This window comes from Canis lupus, chromosome 8 (genome assembly GCF_048164855.1).
Source record: "Canis lupus baileyi chromosome 8, mCanLup2.hap1, whole genome shotgun sequence".
NCBI classification, from domain to species: domain Eukaryota; kingdom Metazoa; phylum Chordata; class Mammalia; order Carnivora; family Canidae; genus Canis; species Canis lupus.
This window is the reverse complement of record NC_132845.1, coordinates 68,524,562-68,536,307: the sequence shown is the minus strand read 5'-3', so window position 1 is coordinate 68,536,307 and position 11,746 is coordinate 68,524,562. Positions and strand designations below refer to the sequence as shown.

General features: G+C 40.3%; 1 protein-coding gene across 15 annotated transcripts in view; it reads left to right on the top strand.

Annotated features, from left to right (window-relative positions):
- ZCWPW1 (zinc finger CW-type and PWWP domain containing 1) overlaps positions 1–11,746 on the top strand; it is a 76,369-nt gene that overhangs the window by 642 nt on the left and 63,981 nt on the right. For 3 of the 15 annotated variants that reach the window (XR_012035887.1, XR_012035886.1, XM_072837220.1), the window contains exons 1-8: positions 16–410; positions 512–911; positions 6,452–6,510; positions 7,455–7,675; positions 8,106–8,196; positions 9,465–9,552; positions 10,176–10,333; positions 10,541–10,663. Coding sequence is in view for 13 of the 15 variants with exons in the window: in XM_072837220.1 (XP_072693321.1) it covers positions 6,483–6,510; positions 7,455–7,675; positions 8,106–8,196; positions 9,465–9,552; positions 10,176–10,333; positions 10,541–10,663 (709 nt within the window). In the remaining 2 variants the exon portion in view is untranslated. Of the gene's footprint in view, positions 1–15; positions 411–511; positions 912–6,451; positions 6,511–7,454; positions 7,676–8,105; positions 8,197–9,464; positions 9,553–10,175; positions 10,334–10,540; positions 10,664–11,746 lie in introns of those variants that run through there. The other 12 variants (XM_072837218.1, XM_072837213.1, XM_072837211.1 and 9 more) reach the window with 12 other exon arrangements.

The following is an 11,746-nucleotide window of genomic DNA, read 5'->3' as shown; positions in this document are numbered from 1 at the left end:
GTGGCGCGTTCTCCCTGCCAACATAGCTTGGGGAGCGGGTCCTGTGGCAGAGAAGAAGGCGGGAGGGGCGACAGTGGGGTTGCAGATAGTCTCAACTAAAACATCAAGATAGGGCGTGAACGAGACTAAAAGGAAGAATAGGAACCAGGAAACGAAAAGAGGAAGGAAAAAGCAGTCTGGGGTAGAGAGAAAAGTTAGTAACAGACAGATGTGCTTCATGAACGATCAGGCGCTGCTCCCGCCGCCTAAAAAAAAAAAAAGTGAGGACACTGAGGATTATGGGATTTGTAGTTTTACAGGGCATTCGGCTGGAAGATGGCGGATAGAACAGCTGCGCAAAAGCAGAAGCAGTTTCGGCTGCGCATGCGCCCCAGTTTTGGATGCACGCCGCGGGGGTGGCAGCGCAGCTAGTGCGTGTCCTCACGCCTTTTCTTTGTGGCGGGAAAACTGGGTCGAGGTTGGAGGGGTTTGCGGAATTGCTGCAGTGGCTCATTCTGCTCTTTGCCTTTAGGTCCTCCTTGCTCCAGAAGGTAGCTGGCTTTTCTCCGGTTGCAGATGAAAGTGCTAGGCGCTGCCAGTCCTGGTACCCGTCGCCTGAGGAGAAATTTTCTCTTCTGGACAACCAACTCTTACCCCTCCTAAGAATCTCCACCGCAGACCTACCCTCCGCAAACAAACAAAAGTGACCCAGTATCCTGGCGGCCAGTGACGGGCTGAGCAGGAATGAGAATACGGGTGCCTCCCCCGGGGGTGGGGGTGCGGTCGGGCCTCTAACGGGAAGTTATCTCATGGTGGCGGTTCCTGAGGTGGAAGAGAGGCTTGCAGCAACCCCCTGTTTTATCCACTGAGGGGAATCAAGGACTTGGACTCTGGTACCTCCGATCTTAACTACCGTCCTTAAGAGAGAGTTGGTGAGGGAAGAGAGCGGGGAAAATGCGGATCTCCAGAAGTTCTTACCTCTGGTTTGAAAGGCGGAATTAGGGTTTTTACTGTTCCAGACCATGGCACCTTGTGAGAGGAAATGGTGCAGGCTTGTAGGGGTTCGTGGGAATGTGCTTAAGTGAAACCAATACACAAAGGCGAGTTACTTTGGTAACGAGCACCAGTGGCAGTGTTGCAGCTGGCAGATAAGAGTCCGAATGAAATCAGCCCCCACAAAAGAAAACTTGTATTTTGGTGCTAAGTGGCCATATCTTTGTGCTTCCTTGCCCTCTGAACGGATAAGCTTCAGTTCACCGAAAATATATTGAAGAGATTTGGTACAAGGTTTAGTTCGTAGTTACCACAGTAAATGTTGTTAGATAATGGGCAGTAAAGGGAGCTGGGATCTTGTTTTTACCTTTTTTCTTGTGAAATCATGCTTGCCGAGGAAGAAAAAAAAAACCCACTATGGTTATTAATGGGGGCATAAAAATAAGCAGGGATCCACATGCCATTAGACATTGATGCCAAAAGGAAATCAGACTCCAAGATGAAAGATTTTAAATATAGTTTTTCAGGCTCACGGAGCCTGCGCAGACTGTGTGTCTGAGGAAAATTCTAAAGGGTTTACTTGTATTCTCTTAGACCAAGGATTCCAGGAATAGTATAAAGAGGGAACAATTAGATAGTTAGAAATTTGTGAACACGTTCTAAATGGGAGGGAGGAGGGTTAATGGTTTTTGAAAAATATTGACATGACTGAATTATTTAGCTAGGTCAGTTCTCAAGCTTTTTGGTCTCAGAACCCTCCTTACTATACTCTTAAAAGTTATGAAGGACTCCAAAGATTGGTTTATAGCTATATAACTTTTATATCTACTGATAGTAACATAACACATTTAAATGAATTAATTATACTTAATAATTATGTAGATATAAATAACATTTTTATAAAAAATACATTTTCCGGGATCCCTGGGTGGCGCAGCGGTTTGGCGCCTGCCTTTGGCCCAGGGCGCGGTCCTGGATATCCGGGATCGAATCCCACGTCAGGCTCCCGGTGCATGGAGCCTGCTTCTCCCTCTGCCTGTGTCTCTGCCTCTCTCTCTCTCACTGTGTGCCTATCATAAATAAATAAAAGTTAAAATTTAAGTTAAAAAAAAAATTTTTTTTAAAATACATTTTCCTAAATGAAAGAAAATTTAGTGTGAAGAATGGTGGTGTTTTACATCTTTGCAAGTCTTTTCATGTCTGGCTTAATAGAAGACAGCTGGATTTTTATGTTTCTGATTTCAATCTGTTTCGATCTTTTGTTTTGGTTAAAGTATATGAGAAAATCCAGCCTAACATGGATAAGTAATTGGAAAGGGGAGGGGACCCCCAGAGGTCTTTGGATCACACTCTAAGAACTGCTGAGGGAGATGATTTCACCTTAAAATCACTGTGGTGATCTTTAGTCTTCTTCTTCTTCTTCTTCTTCTTCTTCTTCTTCTTCTTCTTCTTCTTCTTCTTCTTCTTTCTTCTTCTTCTTCTTCTTCTTCTTCTTCTTCTTCTTCTTCTTCTTCTTCTTCTTCTTTTTTTTAAGATCTTTATTTGTTCATGAGAGACACACACAGAGAGAGAGAGGCAGGCTCCATGCAGGGAGCCGGATGTGGGGCTTGATCCTGGGACTCCAGGATCACTCCCTGGGTGGAAGGCAGACACTCAACCGCTGAGCCACCCAGGCATCTCAATCTTTAGTGTTCTAAATGAAAAAAAAAAAAAGTATTCTTTTTTGGAACACTTCATTCACCTTCTCTTGGTTCTCTTTATTCCTTATTTCCAAGTTCTTTTTCCCTTTTACACTCTTTCTTATGTTGGGTGGGTAGGATCTGATTTTTGGAATTTTCTTTTACTTTCTAACTTAAAGCATTTTTTGATTTTTTTTTGCCTTTCTCATCTGAGGTAAAAACATACAAAACAAAACAACCCCTCAAATGTTATTCCTGGCTCTAGAGCCCCTGGGCATTTAGTAGCTGGTCAGATGAAAGTTGGTGGTATTTTGTGTGTTAACTGGTTTAAAATTTTTTTCTCTCTCTCTGGACTACATTTTAATATTATTGTGGAAGAAGAAAATTCGTCTGAAACAGAGGAGCAGAGACTTGAGTTGTCAGAAAGTGACTTCCTGGCTTTCCCCTTTCTATTTAGACATTTTCTTTAAAAGTAATGTTCTTTACAAACACATTCTAGATTAAGGGGGAATTATATATTGCTGCTTATAGATTTACATTTTATTAACAATGATCCACAATTTATCCAGTTGGTTGGGGCGCCAGTAACACATTTTGGCCTAGAGAGGTCAGTATAGGTTTAGGTAATGATTTGAACCTAACTACTAGAAAATTTTGCATTTTTAAGTAGATCAAACACTTTATTTTTTCAAAACACTATTTAAAGAATTTGGAATTTAGGGCAGCCTGGGTGGCTCAGTGGTTTAGTACCATCTTCAGCCCAGGGTGTGATCCTGGAGACCCGGGATCAAGTCCCACTTCAGGCTCCCTGCATGGGCCTGCTTCTCCCTCTGCCTGTGTCTCTGCCTCTCTCTCTCTCTCTCTGTGTGTGTGTCTCTCATGAATAAATAAATAACATCTTTAAAAAAAAAAGAATTTGGAATTTAGAAAATAACCTTTTTTTTTAAAGATGTTATTTATTCATGAAAGACACACACACACACACACACACACACACACACACAGTGGCAGAGACACAGGCAGAGGGAGAAGCAGGCTGCATCCCTGGAGCCTGAGGGTCTCAATCCTGGGACTCCAGGATCACACCGTGAGCCGAAGGCAGGCCCCAAACCGCTGAGCCACCCAGGGATCCCTAGAAAATAACTTCTGAAGTGGTAACATTGTCATGTTATAAAATGCTAGAGATATACAAGGGGGGTACAGTAAAAAGCTGTCTTCCACCCAGCCACCCAGTTTTATTTCCTAGAGACACTTCTGTCAGTTTTTTGTATATTCTTCCAGAGATAGTTTATGAATATTCAAGCATAGTATGTAGATACACACTTTTATTTTTTATTTTTTTCTCATAGAGTAAATAGACTTCGGGGTTCATGGTGATGATTTAAGATGGGAACAGTGAGAAAATGTGCTCCTTTATGTAAAGGAAAAGTAGTCACAGAACTGCACATCTGAATTATTCACATTTACAGAAGTGAGACAAGGAACAAAAAAATACCAAAAGATAATTTGAAAATCCATGCTGTAGACACACTAAATTAAGCTCCCAATACCTTTTGAATTCATCTTGGGATCTAGGGGGAGGAATTCTATACCCTGAGTAACTGAATGTTCACCATAGTTTGGTCATTTGAGGGTCTTAAAATTTTAAGATCCTTTAAAAGGACATGTATATATATTATATATAAGATCTATTTTATGCTGCCTTTGGGTATCTTTATAATGGGAGATGACATAGTTGGAAGATTGAGTTTCAGGTCCAGGGCCTTCAAATTTCTCAAAACCAGCAGTCAGAAATAAGATCATTGAGTGGAATAAATGTGTTATTAGTAGAATTTAGAGGCAAAAGGCCTGGGTTCATCTTGGCTCTACCATGTATTAACACTGAGGCTTTGGGCAAATCACTTACTTGCCTTTTGCATATTTTTTTCATCTGTAAAAAAGGAAGCTGCCACTTTATGACCTCTGCAGACCCTCCCAGAGCTACAATGCTTGTTATAATTGTTATAGGAATAAGAATAGCTTACATGCGGTAAGCCAAAAGAACACTGGGTAGAAGGGTTATAAGAAATTTAAACTGATAAAAGGCATTTTCCTTCTAATTGCTGAGTAGAAATAGTACACTGGTGGAAAGTAAATTGGAAAAAAATGTACAAATTATTGCAATGTCATAAGATGATTCTTGGCACTCTGCTAGGCCACAAATACCTTATAGCTGTGTGCAGATGCTAATCTCTTCGGCCTTTGGTGTGGCTGGGGCCCTCATACTCCCGCCTCTCAGTTTTCTATGGCAGTGAAAAACCTTTTACTCCAGAATACCTGGAAATATAACTTTCTGTGTGTTTTAATGTGTATTTTTAATATATACTTTCCATGTGTGCTGTAATATTAAAATGGGTTTGAAGCACTGAATCAGACTGTTGGGATATAGCATACCACAGTTAATAGCACAGACTTTAAAATCAGGCAGGTTCAAATCTTGCATCATCATCTATTAATTACCTATTATTATGTTTAAATTCCTCTTACCCTCAACTTTTCCAAGTTTAAAAAAGTAGTGATCTCATAGATTTACTGTGAGAATTAAATTAGATGACATATAAAAGGGTAAAGAATATAGTTGGTGCTCAATAAGTCTCCACTATTATTATTATTCACAATTTTCATAGTAATAATGAAGCATACTGGTGTAGTACAGAACATCAGTGAGTAAATAGCTATAGGATATAGAGTGAAGGTAATAGATTTATGATTTATTTACTGCCTATTATTTGCTTCCCTGGGGACCTCTGCTGGTTACCAAATATTTTTGAGCCATGAAGAGAAATTGCAAGAATCCAGCACGTTGGAAAATTTTTGGACTAGAAGATCTAAGTAAAGGGAAGATATAGATTATAGTGATGTTAAAAAGGGGGGTTCCCTATGCATAGGGACCTCTGAATTAGGTCAGAGAATTGCCAGATTATTTGTGTTTTAAGTATTTAGGAGAACCTTTTGAGATAAATTTGTCTGGAGAAAACTCTCACTTTTAAATTGTCAGGACTGTTCATACTACTACTACTACTACTACTACTTCTTATACTTACATCTGTTAAAAACAAGACAACAGGCCCAAAATGCAGTTGCTTCTGTTAAGCTCCATGTCACCAAAACAAGACTTAAAGTTTTGACTCTGCTAGAAATAGAATCTTGGTTTATAGTCCATCAGGAATCACCTGATCAGCACTATTAGATAATCTGCCTAAAAGACACCTACCATCTCCTACAAGAAAGTAAATTTGCAATAGCTAATTTGCTTTTTTGCCTAGTGTAACTTCCTTGTTCCTGCTCCTCCTGCTTATAAAAGTCTTTCTGCTCTTTTGAGCTTCTTTGTATCTGCTAGATCAGATGCTGCCTAACTCATGAATCATTGAATAAACTCAGTAAGATCTTCAAAATTTACTCAGTGATTTTTTTTTAATGCATCACTACCACTACCACTTCCACTATTGATGCATGCCTGCCTTATGTTGGACATGAATCTAATCCTTAAAACACCAAGGATTGTTGCTAATCTTTAAAACAGTAACTATCTCTCTGTGTATCTCATGAATAAATAAAATCTTAAAAAAAAACCAAAACAGTAACTCTCATTATCCCCTGGCATGTGATTAGCACTGCTGAGGATATAGAAGTATAGTCAAGAGGGCAGAAAATGTAGTTCAGCAGTCCTAGGCAAAGATCTTGAGCCCAAGATGACAGAGAAGAAAGTTTAACATCATGTTCCATCAGAGTTCTAGCAGTTACTTTCTTTTTTCTAACAGAGGCACAAAGAAAGTGTAGCTTCTGAGCTGAATGATGGCAATGCTGCAGAGTAAAGAAGGTGAGTCAAGAGTGATGGAGGTTCATGTTTTGTACATTTCTCTCATTTTTCCCTTTTTTCTCAGTCCTTGGATGTCTTGATACCCCTCCCACCAAGGGGAAGCTCAGGATATATACATTCTGTGTCCACTTTGTTAAAGTTACTACTTTTCTAGAAAATTTGAGCGAAATATATATGATTTAGAAGTAGTCCAGTCCAGCTCAAGAAATGTACAAACTCATAGGGAGACAAAAGACATTTATTTATTTTTTATTAAAGATTTACTTATTTATTTATTCTTAGAGACACACACAGAGAGAGGCAAAGACACAGGCAGAGGGAGAAGCAAGCTCCGTGCAGGAAGCCTGACGTGGGACTCGATCCCAGGTCTCCAGGATTACGCCCTGGGCTGCAGGCGGCGCTAAACCACTGCGCCACCAGGGCTGCCCACAAAAGACATTTAAATATCTATAACACAACTTGAATGTGGTAATGCCATCAGAGAGGCATGAAGTGTTATGGAAACTCAGAAGAAAAAATCTATTTATACCTGGGAGGATCTTTATAATTTTCTTTGCACTAGTTTCCCCCCCCCCCCAATTTTCTAATTTCTCATAAAGTTTTGTTTAAAGTTAAAATGAATGCATTTCAAGAATTTCCGTTTGAATAACTCATCTTCCTGCATGTTTATATTTGTCACCTTTGAACTATTCAGTAGTTCCTAAACTTGGTATCAGAATAATCTAGATGGCTTTGTAAAACAAGTTCCTAGACCTCACTCCCAACTATTTCTTCCAAATCTCAGGGGGTAGGGTGGGTTGGGAGAGGAGAGGCCTAGTAATCTGATTTTGTTAAAAGCTCTCTCCAGATAATTCTGATAGGGCCAGTCAAAGGGCAGGTGCAAACACTTTCTGTGCTAGATTCTATGTTTCATAAATTCTATTTGATAATCAAATTTCTTTCAGAATGTGGGAAGGGGCCAAAGAAAACCTGTACCCCATCTGCACAAAAATTGTATAGCATGATGTGCTATAGCCCTAACTCATCCAAGGAGGAATCCTTGGGGGTCAGTTCCCCAAAGGCCAGGTTAAAGAAGAAGGAAGAGAAAACAACCACAGAAAATGGTTCAAGCAGTGGCCAGGAGAATAAAGGAAAGCCTCAAGACAAGCAAGCAGAGAAAGAAAAGGTACTAGTCTCACTGATGGACTCTAGTGGGATAGTTTCTCCTAGACATCCAGTCTAGACAAACAATCTTTTCATGTAGGGGCACTTTCAGGTTTTTAAAAAATTCTTTTCTTGTGGCTTCTATTTTCAACTCAAAGAGGTAAAAAAAAAAAAAAAAAAGTTTTGATGAAAGCCTTTAGCTGGAAATAATGGCTGGGTAGGGGTTGAGGTAGGATGGAGGTGAGAGTAAATGTGATCAGAGACTTTATAAGTAAACTTTTCTTTGACTCCTTTATTCCCAGAAATAAAGTTTATAGAATCCTTAGGGACATTGACTTTATGCTCACAGCCTGATGAACTACTGGCTCATGTAAAGGGGTCTTCCCTGTCTGGTCAGAGAGGAGACATGGGGAAAGATGAGTGGTTTTCCTCCTCTGCCCTTATATCTGCAGGAAAAATCAAGTCTCACCAATGCAGAATTTGAGGAGATCGTCCAGATTGTGCTACGGAAGTCCCTCCAGGAGTGCTTGGGTATGGCTTATGGTGAGAGAAGAATTTTAGTTAGACAAACTTTTTTTTTATTTTTTATTTATTTTTTATTTTTATTTTTTTAAAGATTTTATTTATTTATTCATGATAGTCACAGAGAGAGAGAGAGAGAGGCAGAGACACAGGCAGAGGGAGAAGCGGGCTCCATGCACCGGGAGCCCGACGTGGGATTCGATCCCGAGTCTCCAGGATCGCGCCCTGGGCCAAAGGCAGGCGCCAAACCGCTGCGCCACCCAGGGATCCCGACAAACTTTTTTTTTAAAAAAGATTTTATTTATTTATTCATGAGAGACACACAGAGGCAGAGACATAGAGGGAGAAGTAGGCTCCTTGCAGGGAGCCTGATACGGGACTCAATCTCTGGACTGGGATCATGCCCTGAGCCAAAGGCAGACATGCAACCACTGAGCCACCCAGGTGTCTCTAGTTAGACAAACTGTCATCTGAGGGGTAGAGTAGGTTGATAGCTTTGCCCTTCCCTCCAGTTTCCTAAGTAAGGAAATAGTATATGGACTTTAAAATATTTTTAAATAGTTCATCTTCTATCAACAGGACTATAGCTAAACCATCTCAAGCAGGGGGTACAAAGCTTTTAGAAAAATGGGTTACATTGACTTCAGAATATAAATACAGTCTCAGATTGTTTTTTAAAATGTAACTTATATTCATTTTTACATGTTTACAATCTACTTAGAAAAGATAAATTATATTTCCCAGATTTGAAGAACTTAGTTTCCATCTACCTTGGGTATTTGTTTCCAATACTGTTTTAACATATGCTCAGGGATTTGGCTTTGGGAATACTACAGTATTCTATACTATAGAACTCTATAGTGCAGGCCCTGAGGACTTCACCATTTATCTTGAGGAGAAGGGGCATAGTCTGATGTTTTCAGCCATTCTTAGGTGTAGTTCTGTTTCTAGAGAAAGTTTCAGGAACAAATCATATGAAATGTAGTACATAAAATTTCTGATATGTACACAAAATAAAATTGACATTACCTGGCTATCCTGGAGCAAGGCAGATCAATCTGGAAAGGCTTGGTGAAAGACATAGATTTGCAGTTTTTCCTGAGAATTTAAAGACTTAAAGTTCTGTGATCTGATGAAACTCCAAAGGTGGGCTCTTCCAGACAACAGGTGGGAGATGTTTTAATGGAAAGCTGCAGCTTAGAAATAATGGAGTCGGTATTTTCTTTAATTGCTTCTCTGCTTATAATATTTTGTTTTGAGAGAGATGGGATCTAGCCTTGATTTTGCAGAGACTTCCTGTGCCCAGCCCATAAGATGCACCCTATTAGACAAGGAACCAGGAATTGCTGCTTCTACTGATAATGATAATGCTGATGGGTGAGTTTATCCCAGTGAGACAAATTGATCACAGGGTGCACTTAGCATTGGTAAATGGTTTTATCTGCCTATCTAGTCATTTTCATATCTCTATGGATTTCTCCCAGCTCAGGAAAGATGCCTGTTTGAATTGGGGAAAAAATAGGCAAGTAGATGGACAAAATTCTCCTTCTCCTTCTTCTTCTTCTTCTTCTTCTTCTTCTTCTTCTTCTTCTTCTTCTTCTCCTTCTCCTTCTCCTTCTCCTTCTCCTTCTCCTTCTCCTTCTCCTTCTCCTTCTCCTTCTCCTTCTCCTTCTCCTTCTCCTTCTCCTTCTCCTTCTCCTTCTCCTTCTTCTTCTTCTTCTTCTTCTTCTTCTTCTTCTTCTAAGATTTATTTACTTATTCAGAGAGAGAGAGAGAGGCAGAGACACAGGCAGAGGGAGAAGCAGTCTCCATGGAGGACACCCGACAGGATCACACCCCAGGCCACAAGCGGCGCTAAACTGCTGCACCACCAGGGCTGTCTGGATTCTTCTGTCTTTTATCGGACTTTTATCCTTGTTTTTTTTTCCCCCCCCAAAAGAAGAGTATGATGAGTTGCTCCTTTTTTCCTTTTCATTAAGGAAAAAAAATATTATTTTCAGAGAGAGGGTAATGGTACCTCATATCCTAGAGATTTCAGCCACTCAGGAAGCTGGAGTAACCTCTGTGATAAAGACATCTAAGCCAGGCCAGCCAGATCCTGCACCCTCTGAGAAGAAATCCAATAGACCCTTCCTAAGCAAAGGAAAGAAGGGAGCCCGTAAGTATAGTTAGATATACTTTGACATCTGGCTCAAGTACCTATGCCATAAAATTAAGGACTCAGACAGTGGGAAGGCTGAGATTCTTCAGTCCAAGGCTTGAAACTATCAAGCTATAATGCTTCTTTCTGCTTTCACTGGGCCTTACTATCTATAAAGATTCTCTTCATCTCCCTACCCTGCAGTGTTTTGTTTTGTTTTCCCAGAAGATGAGAAAATGGAGAAAACCCAAAGTGGACATGAGCACAGACAGAAGGACCAACTGAAAAAAACAGTTCAGGTTGATTCTCAGATCAGAAACCAGCAAAGAGGAAAAGGAGGTGATTTTGGTGAGTTCAGCATGATTTGGAAAACTTCCTGGGCTTGAAAATTGGAGATGGGGATGGAGAGAGGCAAGGTTAGGTTGCTTGAGGATATTCTGCGAAGACTGTAGTTTCTCTCTCATGGCTACTTGGCAGGGATATGCTGCTGTGGAAGAGAGAGATTTCATTCATTTAGTTATTCTGGGGTATAGTCCATAGTCGTTGGGTGCTTACTATACACCAGGCATTTTAGGAAGTGCTGAGTAAATGCAGAAGAAATTAATATATGCCTGTTGGAAGGGAAATGGGCTTGTGAGGAAGGCAAACAAGAAAGCTACAAGTCTGGAGTGGATTTGTAAAAGTTTCTAAGAAAAGATTCTGTTTGAGCCATATGTCGGAAGTATAATTTAGGCAGGTGAACTGAAGTGGCGATGGGTATCAGAGTGATATTTATTGGCAGAGTTATGGAGGAGAGCTAATGGTTATAGCTTTAGGGGGTGTTGGGGGGCAGGATGTTGTAGGGGGAGATAAAACTAGAGACATGCAAGGGTCAAATCATAAAGGGCCTTACATGTTAAGCTAAGGGAGTTGAATTTTATTTTTAAAGCTAAAGCGGAACTACTGGCATTAAGGAGGGAAAACTTGGTAAGATTTGTATTTTAGAAAGCTCACTCTGCCACTGGCATTGAAGATGGATTGGTGGGAGCAAGACTAGACCCACAGAAATAGTGATCCAAGCAAGGAAGATAGACAGTAGCAGTGAAGAGGAAGAGACAGATTTGAGATTTTTAGGAGGAAAGATCAGAATATGGTTACTAGTTAGCTCTGAGATGTGAAGAAGAGTGAGGCCTTCAGGATGATCCTGTTTTCTGACCCGAGTGACTGAAAAACCATCGTTCTAAATGGAGAATATAGAAGCAAGAGCACATTTCAGATGGTGAATTCAGCTTTGGACAAGGTAGGGGGTCCGTGATGAGCTTTAGCATCCAAGAAAGAGATCTGGGTCAGAAATATGGATTTGGGAACCTGGATGAAATTTTCCAAGAGGAAAATGTGGAGTGCAAAGAGAAGAGCAATGAATAGAAAACCCATAATGTTTAGGAGGAACCT